This window comes from Cynocephalus volans, chromosome 4, assembly GCF_027409185.1.
Source record: "Cynocephalus volans isolate mCynVol1 chromosome 4, mCynVol1.pri, whole genome shotgun sequence".
Taxonomy (NCBI): Eukaryota; Metazoa; Chordata; class Mammalia; order Dermoptera; family Cynocephalidae; genus Cynocephalus; species Cynocephalus volans.
The window spans coordinates 50,833,073-50,847,787 of NC_084463.1; the positions used below are offsets into that span (position 1 = coordinate 50,833,073).

Here is a 14,715-nt window from a genome sequence, read left to right on the forward strand (position 1 = left end):
AGGGACATGATGTGAGTGGAATCCTACAGTATTTGTCCTTGTGTGTCTGGCTTATTTCACTTTGCATAAATTTTTTTTTAACTCAAACATCATCTAGCAATATATAATTTAGTTTTCTTAATATATGGAATTTGTAGCTAAAATTTGGCTATTGATTTGTAACTTTACACACCAGGGATGTAGGACATAAGCTCCCTGGTAGTAATTGGAATCCTCCTCTGTGACTTCACAGATGAATTGTTTTCATTAATGTTCCCTGAAGGCTCAAAAGGAAAGTGAGTTCTCTGCTTGTTGGGTATATTTCTAAAAGCTGAAGATATTCATTGTATTATTCAGCTCCTTAATATTTCTGCTTACTGTGTAATTGATTTATCATTGTCCTAGTGGTAGGTGTTCAAATCTGTCACTGTGAACATTGGCCCATTTCCACAGGAATTTCGATCAGTTATTTGCTGCTGATGATGAGGTTAACTTCCAAATGTCTCAGCCAAAGCCAGGGTGGGTGTTGTGTTGGGCGCTGCAGGACCACAGAAAGAGCCTGAGAACCCCGAGGTCAGACCTCCTGTCCAGGGCTGGGACCAGCACCAGCCAGAGAAAGAGGGTAAGTTCTAGCAAGGCCCAGTTGCTCAGGGCCACACACATGACAGTCAGGGGCTGTTTTAGTGTGTTTTGTGTTGCTATAACAGAAATACCTGAGACTGGGTAATATAAGGAAAAGAGGTTTATTTGGCTTATGACTCTGGGACAACCCTCAGGCTGCTTCTACTCATGGTGGAAAGTGGCAGCAGCCAGCGGGTACAAGCAGATCACATGGCGAGAGAAAGCAAGAGAGAGGAAGCAAAAGAGAGAAAGCAAGAGAGAGAGAGGAAGTGCCAGGGTCTTTTAAACAACAAGCTCTCCTGGGAACTAATAGAGCAAGAACTCAGTCATTAATCCCCCCTCCCCCAGGGAGAGCATTAATCCATTCATGAGGGATCCGCCTCTGTGACTCAATCAGTTTCCAGCACTGCCACATTGGGAATCAAATTTCCACATGACTTTTGGAGGGGACAACACATCCAAGCTGTATCAGGGGCCAAGGGAAGAAAAAAAGAGAAGGATGAAGAAAATACCAGAAGGCCTACAGAGTCACCTGCAGGGCCAGGAGACAGTGCAGGTGAGCTCGGCCATGGTCCACATCTTGGGGCAGGGCCCACGTTCACTTTGCTCTACCCGCACCCTCAACAGGGATGGAAATAACTTTTGCAAAATGAATGGGCAAACTTACAGATGGGGAATATTAGGTTGCCTTTACTATGCAATATTATGGGTAATCTTTGTATCATTTTTTAACCTTTTTGACTTAAAGAATTGCATCAAAATCAATTACTCAATTTTTCATTTTAATTGCAGTTATCATGCCAATCTTTCAATCTCAGTGTCAAAATGGCTTAAATAATTTAATACCCTAAAAGTCCAAATATACCTAAACTAAAAGCAATAATATTTCTAAGAGTTTGCATCTCTGTGTATAATTCTAAAACCATTTCATCATCTGGACCCAAGCAAATTGGGATTTCTTTCTAAGGGCACTGAAGCAAATGAATGATAGGGACCCTAACGTGAATGAACAATAGGCCCTGAGGTTAATAAATGGTAGAATCTCTGCTCAAATCTCAGCACCTGGTTCTCACCTTTAACCTGAATGTTGATGAAAATGTGGACTGGAACTCAAAAAGTTGGTACCTTGCACATCTTTCAGACGCATATTATAGCTCTCTGACTTCTTCTGTCTAAATCTTACAACTTCCCGAAGGCTGTCATAACAAAGCACCATACACTGGGTGCCTTAAACAACAGACATTTATTTCTCACAGTTCTGGAGGCTGGAAGTCTGCAATCCAGGTCTGGGCAGGGCTGGTTTCTCCTGAGGCCTCTCTCCTTGTCTTGCCAAATTTTTTTTTTTTTTTTTTGTCGTTTTTTCGTGACCGGCACTCAGCCAGTGAGTGCACTGGTCATTCCTATATAGGATCCGAACCCACGGCGGGAGCGTTGCCGCGCTCCCAGCGCAGCACTCTACTGAGTGCGCCACAGGCTCGGCCCTCTCCTTGTCTTGTAGACGCTGTCTTCTCCCTGTGTCCTCATGCGGTCATCCTACTGTGTGTGTCTATGTCCTGATCTCCTCTTATAAGGACACCAGTCCTATGGGATTAGGGTCCACCCCAATGACATCATTTTACCTTAATTTCCTCTTTCAATGTCCCATCTCCAAACACAGTCACATTCTAGAGGCAGGGCTTCAACCTATGAATATTTGGGGGGACACAATTTAACCCCTAACAATCCCCTATCCCCAACAAATAGTGCGATTACCAGCACAGGTTCCTCTGGGCTCCAGTTTGATTTGAGTTTTTTGGCTCTCTTGGGAGATTTAGATTCTTGCACACACCAAGGGTTCGTGAGACAATACTGAGCCATGGTTGATGACAGCCATCTCTCTAAACATGGGACACTGTGGTGAGATGAGGGTTTACTGTACAGCTATACAAAATTGTGGGGGGTTCAAGGAGCAAGGATGTAATCTTTGTGTCATCAGCATCCCCCTGTCCCACCGCCCCCGTTTGTGATCACTTTCAAGCGGCATTCCTGGCAGAAAGAGGAACACAAGTGTATTAATTGCCTTTTATCTCTTGTATTTTTGGATGCTTTCACATCTGGGCCCCTGCTGGCCAAAGGGATGGCCCCTCTTAGAGCTAGTCAATTACTAGAGATAGTAAATGATTCACCGGGATTGGACATTTCCTATACAAACCCACCAGTCCAGAGCCAACTCCCCAATCACCTCCTCTATAGGGCTCTCACACTTGCAGCCTCATCCCCCCAGGGCAGGTACTCAACAACTGGGGCCAGTCTCTGTGCCCCAGAGCCAGCGGAAATTATTCAGTCCAGCCAGTCTAAGCCTGTGTACCCTGCCTTCCTGGTTCCTTCTCATGCAGACTATTATAAAGGTTCTTGCCCACATTTCCTCCTTGATCCCCTGCCTCCTGACAGACCCTGGTGCTTCCTTGAGTGGACCCTGAGGCAATGCATGCCCCCTCCTCTTAAACTGTGAGTAATAAACTCTCTTTTTAATGGCATTTGTCTCCTGATCTGTTGGCCTCACCAACCTGAATACTTTTTTTTAAAAACTATTTTAAAACAGTGGGTTCGCCAGTTAGTTCAGTTGGTTAGAATGCGGTGTTATAACACCAAGGTCAGGAGTTCGCATCCCCATACCAGCCAGCTGCCAAAAATAAAACAACAAGACAAGGCCCAGAGCAAGCTCGGGATTGTGGGTAGAGTACCCAGTGGCATGGCGTGTGCATAGCAAGGACTACATGGTGAAGAGATGTCACCAGCTTCCCGAATGTTCCAACACCCGGTTGCAGAAATGTGGACTATTTGTAAGGAGGCCAAGGTGAGAGTGGAGGTTCCTAAGAAAGCTGGGCAACTAATCCCAAATGCCTGCCCCTGCACGAGCTGCACCCAAGTGGCTCTGTGAGTGTTGGCCAGAGCCTGGTGACGCTGAACTAGGGAGAGAAGTGTGGCCTTTGGTTGGAAATGGGGAGGGAGGGAGATGATCCCACCCAGTCTTTCTGTGTGCCGTGGAGTGAGAGGGGCCGGGCTAAGAAGGTGAGTTCAGTTTTGAAAAGGGTTGAGTTTGAGGCTTGGGCCTTAGGGGAAGGGTTTGTTACTCCCATTTAGAAACTGCCTGGCCACTTCCAGCATAGTCACCCGTGTTCAGCTGGTCCCAGGAAGCCCGTTTGGTTTGCCATTTGACAGGAGCAACTCCCAGGAACTTCCTATAACCTGAGGAAGGTACCCAAGGCATTACAACTGCTTGCATCTGAAGTCAAAAACCATTGTTGGTTGTGGAAAAAGAAAGTCACGGAAAGAAAGTAAATGCTGGTCTCTGGAGGGTCTGCTGACTTCAGTAGCATGTGTGCTGGCCGCCGGTGTTACACAGCTGTGGGAAAGCTTTAGGGCTGTCCCAGAAAATCTGAAGGAGGCATCCCCTCTGAGTATGTGGTCTAAGAAAAAGTGGATATATGTGTGCAAATCAGGTCACATTTTGTGAAAGTATTACGCCCCCCCAAAAAACAAAGAAACAAAAAATCTGTCAAGTAATAAGGAAGAGTTTTTGGAAAGTTGTTACTATAGGTGGGATGGGGCAGGTGGATAACCCCATGCAGATGAGGGTGCAGGTGTAAAGAAATTCAAAATAGCAAATCAAAGATGCCACCCAACGCAGCTACGGGCTACAGGCCTTTGGGGGTTTATTTCAATGTTGTAGAAATTGCAGGAGTTTGCTCCTTTTCTGGAAGGGGGAATTTTCAATTAAATGTTAGAATTTATTTGGTGTTCCAGCATACGAATAATGCCTAACCCTGACAATACCCCGTAGAGGCGACGACTTAGGAGGAATGCAGGCCCCAGAATCCGAGGCTCCAAAACAAGATTAGAGGAAGAGGAGGCGGGGTCTCCAGTCCGGACTCCAGTGAGCCTTTGAAGGAAGAGACAGAAGGCGAAAGACTTGGTGGTGAGCTCATTTCCTAGTTCAGACTGGGATTGATTGAAGGGTCTAGAATTGCAAACAGGATCCCACGATGCCCACCCCCGACCCCCACCAACATGCTTTGAAACGCGACGGAGAAGCTGCATCTCTGCCCAGATGTTATAGGGCCCGCTAAGACGAAAGAAAAGTCAAAAACCTTCGGGGAAAAGGAACACGGGTCACCTAATTGACGTGGTGCGTTTCTTCCAGAAGAGCATTCTGCGCAGTCCCGAGGGGCTGGTGGCCGCGGATGCGGCGCACTGGCTGCGGGTCCTTGGGCGTGGCAGTGTTGTGCTGGGCGAGGACGGTGCACAGGCCCGGGGCCTCAGAACCACTCCAGGCGGGTCTCGCTCCCCTTGCCACGCCATTGCAAAGACTCGGTTTGGGGTCCTGCGCCACGGGGCGCCCCGGGCGCCAGGAGGGCAGCGCGCGAGAGGGTGGCGCAGCGCTGCGGGGTGCCCAGCTGCAAGGGCTCGGGAAAGGGGGGTGAGGGGACGCAAGGGTGCCGGAATACCGAAGTGCAGGAGCGCTGGGGCGCCGGGTGCAGGACAGGGACGTGCTGGGGTTACAGGGGTGCCGCGACGCCTGGATACCGAGGGGGACAGGTGCCGTCCCCTCCCACACACGGTCGGGGGCAGCTCGCACGCGCAGAGGAAGAGCCGCAGTTGCTGGTGTTTATCCGAACCGGACAATCTCGGTTGGGGCAAGTTCTATCCTCCCGTCCCCTCCTGGCAAACCGATGGGCTGATGCACTCCACGGAGCTTTCCAAAGCTGAGCTTTACTGCTGCGTCCCTCACTTGTGTTTCTGAGTTTGGAATTTGCTGTATAATATGCGCATCTGTGCTCTGTCTTTGAACGTCACCGTGGTTTGCTGTCGCGGGTTAAGCAGGGATGCAGCTGCTTTGGGGCTTCGGAGCGTGGGGGACCTTAGGCAAAGCCGCGCAGGACGAGCAAGGGCGTCTCCGGGGACATGTGCGGGGTGTGGCCAGCTACCCGCCTCCCTCCCTGCGCCCCTCGCTTCCTGACCTCCCCCTGGTCTCCGGCGCCACCTCCCTGCCCACCCCCACACTCCCCTCCCTGCGCACCTCCCGCCCACCCTCACCCCCGCTCCTGCACACCCTTCCCGCCCGTCCGCCCAGCTCCTCTCCCCGAGCGCCTCCCGTCGATCTCCTCCCCTGCCCCTCCGCTCCCTGCCCACCCCACAGCTCTCCCTTCCCTGGTGGAGGCCACCCCTGCTGAAAACATACAGATTCTTTTCATAACATGTCTTTCAGTCGTGTGACATGTGCGTCGCCTGGTTTCCATATCTTCTCCAAATACTGCCTGAAGCCACTAGATTCGTTTTGAACAGACCTGACACTTAGGAAGAGAGAATATGATATAAATCTGGGGTGGGCAGAGCACTTCCGCTGAAGAACATTTCACGAAAACCTGCAGGAGCGCCGTCGCGGGACAAATAGAGCCACCGAAGGACGCTGCTCAGGTGCGGGGAGCGAGGGGGAACGGGGCTCGGGTTCCCTCAGCGCGGGGGGCACCGACCACCCATTGCGCGCGTGACCTCGCGCGGCTCGGGGAGCCCGGGCGTGAGCGCGTGTGGCCTCCGGGCAGTCGCCCGCCTGTGCACGGCGTGCCGGGATGGTGTGCAGCGTTTCACAGGCCGGTGCATTCATCTGGTTTCGCGCTTCTATTTTACTTCCCCAGCTACCTGTCCTTCATTTCCACCTGTCGTTGGCATTTGCAGCTTTTTTATTTACCGGAATAAAATGGAAATGGCCATAGAAGCCGCTTCTGCAAACAAGGGCGTTGGAAATCAGCCGGTCTGCCTCCTCTCCTTGGTCAGCGGCGGGCGCTTCTGGGTGGCTGGCTGCCATGAGCACCTGCCTTGATCCCGGGTCCTCCATGCGTTGGGCTGGGAAGTCCCAGAGTGCCGGCCCCTAGAAAGCAAGATCTTTAAGAGAGGGGGCTTTCCAGCGCCCCAGGTCGACGCTCGCCACAGGAGACTCCTGGGTGGAAATGCTTCCCGGTGGTAGTGGGAAGGCCTTTGTCCTCAGGATGCCAGTTGTAAGCTGTGCGGAGGACAAAGGCTGCCTCTTTTCCTTCTTTGCAATCTGCAAACATTTATCTAGATCCCATGTTATTTGCAAAACCCACGGCATGCTCTGTCATTTCAGCCACCCCCTCCTCCTCCAATTCTAAAAGCCAAAATGTTCCAACTCACTCTTAAGATGCCTTTAATCTGTCCTTTCTGTAATTTGCAGGGTGCTGCCCCCAGACAGATCTCTCCCTCCCAGTGGGGTCTCCATGTAGCCTGTCTTAGGGAAGCTATTCCAGTATCGACAATAAACACTCTTTTGGGGAAACAAAGCAAAACGTAAGTGCCATTTCTTTGCCATTGCAATGTGTCATTTGAATTAAAGGTGTGTTTGTGACGATTTTAAAGGGTCCTGGCTTCTTGGCTGGGGTGGGAGGGCAATCCCTTCAGAGAGCTTTTATCCTGGTAGGAAAGAGTGTGCTATCCGGAGCTGCACAAAAATCCAGGATGTTAAAATGTGTTCATTTCAGGCATTCAGCCATTCATTCAACATATTTACTGAATGGCTTCCAGCAGCAGGCACTGTACTCTAGAGCCATTAAAGAGGGGGAAAGGGGAGTGTTCTTTTTTTGGTTTTAATCTTCTGAACCTTTTTAAATTTCTCTTCCAAGCCATTACTCCCAAGCACAGCTGTCTGTCCATGTGGGTAAGCCAGAGGCCACTGTTTCTTTGCTTGCATCCTTTTTCTTTCTCTCTCCCTCCCCTTTCCTTCCTTCTTTTTCTTTTTCCTTCTCTCTTTCATTCCTTCCTTCTTTCCTACGAGGAAAACCTCAAGTTAACCCTCATTAAAGCACGGTAAGGAAGACTTTATTTAGGGCCATGGAGATATGTGTAAGGACCACAGTAAGGGGATTTTGCAGTGGGAGAGAGAGATTGGGCTCAACTCTGAACACAGCATGGGCAAGTGGAAATATATAACCAAGGAGTAGCGTGCGGGTCAGTGGACGGACAATTACTAAGATGAAACATTAAGGGTCAGGGGGATTCTGGCTAAAGTGACCTAACATGATTCTTCTGAAGAGAGGCCAGGGAGGGGATGAGAAATGATCAGATGTCGAGGGTGGTCCGATATCAAGGGTGGGGGATTCTTGCTAAATTTACTTCACAAGGTCCTTTGCTAAATCTGGATTTTCAAAAAAAGTGCATAGATGGGCCTAGGAGAAGGTTCAGGAGCCAAACCAAAGTTTGGTCAAAGCAAAGAATCTTTATCATAGTGCATACCCTGAAGGGCTGTTATGAGAACTAAATCGAATTAAGTATTTGTTAAGTGTTACCCAGCTCTAGTGAGCACTCTAGAAATGTTTGTTAATCAACCACCTATTTTAAAAGAAAACCGATAAAATGCTTAATGCTGAGTATGTCCAGAGCAGCACAGGGAACCCACAGTCTCAAGATGCCCAGTGGACCTCAGACAACAGACTTTTATATAGAGGGTACTGCCGCAACTCACAGGCTTATTCCTTCTACAAGCACGGATGGGGCCTCTGCTAGGTGCCAAGCCCTGTGTTCCACTCCAGAGATCAGAAATGAAAGCCACATCCTTGCCCTGGGGATGACAGCTTAGTCCCTATTCTGGTGGGACTAGGGGAAAAGCTCCTGCTACATATTTATGTGGTGCAGCTGTCCAGGGCATAGAGGGAGCTCAGCTGAGGCAGTCCCAGCTGCTGGTGGCTGGGTCAGTTCTGAGAAAGAAAGAAGCTAACAGAAATCAGGTACTATATGTGTGCTGGGAATCCTGCCAGCTGCTTCACACACATTAACTTGCAGCAGCCCTGTGAGGTAGACCTGGATATCCTCATTTTACAGATGAGGAAATGGAGGTGCAGAGAAGGTGAGTTACTTGCCCACGGCAGGGAAGATAAATGACCTTCAGACCAGAGCTTCCCAATTGTAACATGCACATGAAACTTTTCAAAATGCATATTTCGAGTCAATCCATTTAGGGTGGGGCCCAAGATCCTGTTTTTCTAAACAACTCTCCAGGTGATGCTGAAATATATAACAACGTATGTTTCTATCTTGGGCGTTAATATGATGGAGGAGACAACTTGAGACTGGTGACTTCCAAAAGTCTGTGTTCTGGTGTGTAATTAGGGACCAACAATAGTCCCTACCTCTTAGAATTATTAGGAGACAGACAAGATCATGCATATGAGGCTCTCAGCGTCATGGCTGTCACTTCAAATGGGATTCGTCGGCATTAATAATAACAATATGAAAGACTAGCATGTCATTTGAAACCCACTCAATTCCTCTCTTCAGTTAAAAAGCTTCCCTGCTACTACCTCCAACTTAGTATATATTCAGTACTATTTTCTGCGTTTCCTAACAAACGGTTTGTATTTACCCTTGAATTCTAAAAGGAATGTATCTCATTGATGTCTAGGGAGGAAACACGTGAATGGGAAATAAATGGTTAAAGCAGTTGGAAGCCGCCATTCCCACCCCTCTCTTGCTAAATAAGCATCAGCTTCTTGCTAAATAAGCATCAGCTTCCCCTCCCTAGCTGTTAGTGGCAGAAGAAAATGTCCCCACTGCTTTTGCCTCATAGCCAGAGCAGAGAGAGATGCGGGTTTGTGACGGTCTTCATTTCCTTTTCAGCCACGTCCACGTACATGAAGACAAAAATCTGCTCCGGGTTAAAACAAAGGGTTGTAACAAACATGCGCACACTGAGCTCCCACGCGGGGCCGGCGTGCTTCCGGATTGGTTGAACTATCCTCCAATAGGAAAGAAGACCCGGCATCTCTTATTTACATAAATTTTTTCTGGTTATGGCCGCGGGCATCAGGGTGTCCAATCAGATGCTAGAGATTTGGAGCCTTCATTTGAATATAGAGATGACAAATAACCCTGCCCCGGCTGCATTTCTGTTCGTCTCGGTGCTTTCACTGGCTCGCCGGAGCCTTCCCGCTGGCTCCGGCCCCTAAGAAGGAGTCCAAGAAGACCATCGCCAAGGCGCAGAAGGCGGCAAGAAGCGCGAGCGTGGTCGCAATGAGAGCTACTCCGCCTACGTGTACAAGGTGCTGAAGCAGGTGCACCCCGATACCGGCATTTCGTCCAAGGTCATGGGCATCATGAACTCCTTCGTCAACGACATTTTCAAGCGCATCGCCAGCGAGGCTTCCCGCCTGGCGCACTGCAACAAGCGCTCGACCATCACGTCTCGCGAGGTGCAGACGGCCGTGCACCTGCTGCTGCCCGGGGAGCTGGCCAAGCACGCCGTGTCCGAAGGCACGAAGGTCGTCACCAAGCACACCAGCTCCAAGGGAGGCGACCCCAACGCTCCGACCCCAAAGGCTCTTTTCAGAGCCACTTCCAAGCTCGGAAAGGAGGGTGTCACATGTTCTGTGATTTGCGATTCAATTGGGGTGATTGGGGAAGGTCGACTGTACAGTGGGGGTGCAAGTCGTGAGATAAAACTAGGCTCTTTGTGTATAATGGCACAGTAACTCCCCCCAAGGACTTGCAGAGTTAACGCCACAGGCAGAATTAGGAGATGATGCAAATTCCGCCCGTGCATCCTATCCATAAATATCGTGTCACTGTGACGTCTGCCGTGTGCCTGAGGGGCGCGGGTCACCTCCAGGAAGATCTCTTGCCCATCTCCCTGCAGTGTCTCATGGGTGAGGCTGGAGGATCTTTTGGTGAAGCCCTGGGTGTTGTAGCGCTGCTGTGGCGGTGACTCTTGGGACCGGCCTTCACTGACTCTTTCCCTCTCAACTTTGCCACTTAGACACAATCAGCTTCTAGCCAAAATCAAACATTTCACCAGAGTTGTGCTAAGCACCTCTTCTATGCCACGTGTTCCTGTTGGAAACAAAACGGCAAGTGCATGGACGCTGGTCTCCACCTTCACCACTCAGCTAAAATGTCCCCAATTCCGAGATTCTGGCATTTCATCCCCCACGTGTATTTATGCGTGTGTGTACATATATGTACATGTATCAACGTAAGCCTAGCAAATGGTGAAAATTGGTTTTTGTAAAGCAAATGTAGTGTCTTTTATTAAAATCCAGTAAATCATAGGCAAAGTTTGATTGATGTTCACTGAATGACGGTACATTAAGTAACAGCGGGGCATGCAGGCCTAGCTATCCTCCCTCTAAAAAATGTCCAGTACCTGAGGCTCCCCAAGCCGAAGAATCTCTTAGAGCAACCCACCCTCCAAGAGCCCAAATATTGCCTGGGATATGGATTTGCGACTTGGTTCTCTCTGGCCCTTTAACCATACCACCTCCAGTGACAGCCACGCATTCACCCACAGCTAACCTCTTACACTGTTTCATACAGTAAATTCACTTTCTTGCTTATGAAGTTTCTTTTTAAAGGGACAGTTCATTCCCTCCAAAGTCTTTTTTTTTTTGGCAGCTGACCCGTGTGGGATCCAAACCCTTGACCTTGATGTTTACAAGGCTGTGCTCTAACCGACTGAACTAACCAGTTGGCTCCTCCTTTTGAATTCTTTGGTTACTGCCTAATAATTAGCAAATTCAACTTGAAATGTCTAGCTGAGGTGGGGGAGGGGCAGTCTCTTCAGTGCCTTTTAGATTCTGTGCGGGCAAAATCCCTCCAGTTTCTTCCAGAACTTTAGTTTTAAGCATCTAGCTTAATTATTTCAGATCCAGACTAAAGGAGCATGTGTATTCTCACATATTTGGCAGTTTAACATTAACACTTGCCTTTTTCTGTTGTGACAGTGTAATTACAGACGTGGATTCTGTATACAATTTCTCTCCATTTTCTTGATTGTAAAATGTCAATAGCAGGGGTCCTGTTTTACCTTCTTTGCTTCTCCCTTAATAGATCGTAGGCGATGGAACAGAGACAAATCCCACCCATTTTAGGCCTGGGCTGCTGATACAGCAAGTAGAGGCAGCTGTTTTTACTTAAAGTTGTGCCAGAGGAGTCAGGACTGAAAACTGTTATCAATGTTTTAGATTATCCACACCTAAATTTATTTTTATAGAATTATACTTGCAAACTACGATATATTCACTTTGTGCCTTGACATCTTTGGTACTTAACAACGCTGTTGCCAACTGCTGACACAATTGGTCACTTTTCTAAACCTATGTTTTAAATGCATGAAGGTAGAGAATTATGTGGCTCTGTGAGAGTAGTTTCATGTTGACTGCAAATGCTGGTTTAGGATATTGAATCCAAATCTATGTTGGTAGGAGGCTGAGGGCTTGATGTTCCAAGTTGGTCACTGCACACCTGTTTCATAGTGGAGAGGACTGGATTTGGTAGTTTTAAGAGTGTTGACAAGTCCCAATTACTTTTTTAAATTATTTTTTTTTGACCTTCGTGTCCTAGCCTTGCCCTTCATGTTGTAACATGGTGCTCTAACCAACTGAGCTAACCTGGCCAGGCCTACTTACTTTGGATGACGGCTCTCTGTTTAATTTTGGATTATAACTAGGAAGGCAGAGAATTGAGAAGAATGGCCATGACAAAATTTCCATTCCTATAAATTTTTAAATGTTTTTTTCAGAATATATTTTATATTAAGGAAAGAAAATGAAGGAACAGAAATAATTCTGTACACTGCTTGCACTGCAACCACACCGATTCTGTACAAACCTATGGGTGTGTGAACCACGGAGGCAAGTGGAAAAAAAGATGGGAGGGATGGAAAGAGGGAGGAAGGAAGGTGCCACTATCCATCCATCTCATTAAAAAAAGGTCAGTTTTACTAAAATTTTATTTTTTGTTTGTTAATTAGGTTTCGATCATTATAAAGTGTGTACTGTCCAGTTGCTTTTTTAAAACATTGAGAGACTTACTTAGATGTTTAAATTTCATATTTATTTTTTGTAGAGAAGGGTGATAGATAAAACACTGCTAAACATACAAAATATATATTACATAAGATGAAATTCTGGGGCAGCAAAGGAATGAAAATATGAGTTCAAGGAGATGAAAAGAATCATGTAAATATCTATTAAAGAATGATCATAAATTTTATCATTTGATTACGCCAGCAAATTGACTTTCCAATAAGTACCTTTAAAAGACTGATGATGTGACAATTGTCTTTTAAAACCTACTTGGGATATGTATCTTTGCAGTTATTTGAACTTATTGATAAAAATATTTTACATGTCAATCTTAAAACGTGTGAAGGTTTCAAAAACTCTTACAGTGGACCCACGCAGGGAGAAGAAAGAAAGAAAAAAAAAAAGGCTCGGGAGGACTGATACAGTCACTGTGGTGGTGACGTTTCCTCCCCGAGCCCCGCCCGCCCCGGCCTGGGCCTGCAACCGGCTCCCTTTGCACAGATGATTGGAGGGGAGGGGGGAAAACTATCTCTTACTGAAATTGATTGAATTTTTTAATTGTTGCCGTAGGCGACACAAACTCTCCATGCTCCTAATTCTCATAACGGTCCAAAGAAGTAATCCATTAGGAATCCCCTTTTTGTAAATAAGAGCCAAGCCGATCAAAAGGTAAACGATGTCCTTTCCAGAATAAAGACTCTTCGCTGCCCTGAACCAGAATGGCACTCTCCAAATAAATGCCATAAATTCGGGTAAGAAAAGGGTTATTGTGTCACTAACGCTTCACAGAAAAAGAAAAAAAAAAAAAATGAGACTGAAAAGAGAAGTAACATTTGTTCAGGAAAGGGAAATTCTTTTCCTCTTAAATTGACACTCCCCCACCAACCCCGCAGAAAGAATAAAGCTACCTGCAGCTGGGTCGCTTTCGACTTCGGCCCCCGTGCAGAGTGCTGCGTTGTCACCGCGCTTGCCCTTCCGGTTGCAAATGTTTCGCCTTTGCGGGATCCTGCCAAGCAAACAGCCCCCCAGTACGTTCATCGCTTAAAGATGTCTTTTTGGTTCAGGTAGGCATGGAAAGGCCATAAGGAAATACTGAGCCAGACGCCACCGCCAGGGCAGCGCGACAACACCCGGGACCCCACTAAACTCGTGGTTTAGTGCACCGGGCCTCACTCACGACAGGGAGTGGGACATGGGAGGGTAGGGTGCTACTGAGGGAGGTGACCGCGCCCCTCACCTGCAAGACGCACGCCGCACACAACCGTACCCGGCCCTGGACTGCGTCTACGTGAGCGGGACCCTGGAATGCGCCCTTTAGCTACAGAAGGGCTTCTGGAGCCAAAAGCTCCCCGTGTATCTCTTTTGTACGTTAACGACCCTGGGCGGAGGCGAGAGTTAACACAGCGGCCCTTGCTCGGCTCCCGCCGCAGGTTTCTGCTAACGAACAGTTGTTTTCCTCCGTTCTGCTCACACACGCGCACACACCCACTCACCCGCGCGCCACGCAGGCCGGACTGCACCCAGCAACTAGAAAATCGCTGAGGTGCATGCAGACACACGCGGTTACGCAACCCCGAGCCGTGTTGGAAACCCTTTCTCGATCGTGTGGGTGGCTCTGAAAAGAGCCTTTGGGGTCGGAGCGTTGGGGTCGCCTCACTTGGAGCTGGTGTACTTGGTGACGGCTTTCGTGCCTTCGGACACGGCGTGCTTGGCCAGCTCCCCGGGCAGCAGCAGGCGCACGGCCGTCTGCACCTCGCGAGACGTGATGGTCGAGCGCTTGTTGTAGTGTGCCAGGCGGGAGGCCTCGCTGGCGATGCGCTCGAAAATGTCGTTGACGAAGGAGTTCATGATGCCCATGGCCTTGGATGAAATGCCGGTATCGGGGTGCACCTGCTTCAGCACCTTGTACACGTAAATAGAGTAGCTCTCTTTGCGGCTGCGTTTGCGCTTCTTCCCGTCCTTTTTCTGAACCTTCGTAACGGCTTTTTTAGAGCCCTTCTTGGGAGCAGGAGCTGATTTGGACGGATCAGGCATGACGGCAGACGTCTCCAAACAAAACCGAATTACACGCCGAGCAACCCTATTTGTACGTCTTGTATTCAAATGAAGGATCAGGAATTGCTCACTTCTGATTGGATTAAATGTTGCGTGCGTCATCTCTGGGAAAGGCATATGCAAATTAGGAGACACGGGCTTCCTTTTCTGATTGGCTAGCGCTGCTGTCCAATCGGGAGCTGCCATCTAGCCTACCTCCGGACCATATATA

At 48.4% G+C, this 14,715-nt stretch overlaps 1 protein-coding gene and 1 pseudogene across 1 annotated transcript; one reads left to right on the forward strand and one right to left on the reverse strand.

Annotated features, from left to right (window-relative positions):
* The first annotated feature begins 9,440 nt into the window (after positions 1-9,440).
* Positions 9,441-10,351, forward strand: LOC134376130 (histone H2B type 3-B-like; annotated as a pseudogene).
* A 3,751-nt stretch (positions 10,352-14,102) lies between these two features.
* LOC134376773 (histone H2B type 3-B) lies at positions 14,103-14,483 on the reverse strand. The gene has a single exon (XM_063095298.1). It carries the CDS (start codon positions 14,481-14,483, stop codon positions 14,103-14,105), a length of 381 nt encoding a protein of 126 aa, XP_062951368.1.
* Positions 14,484-14,715: the final 232 nt, after the last annotated feature.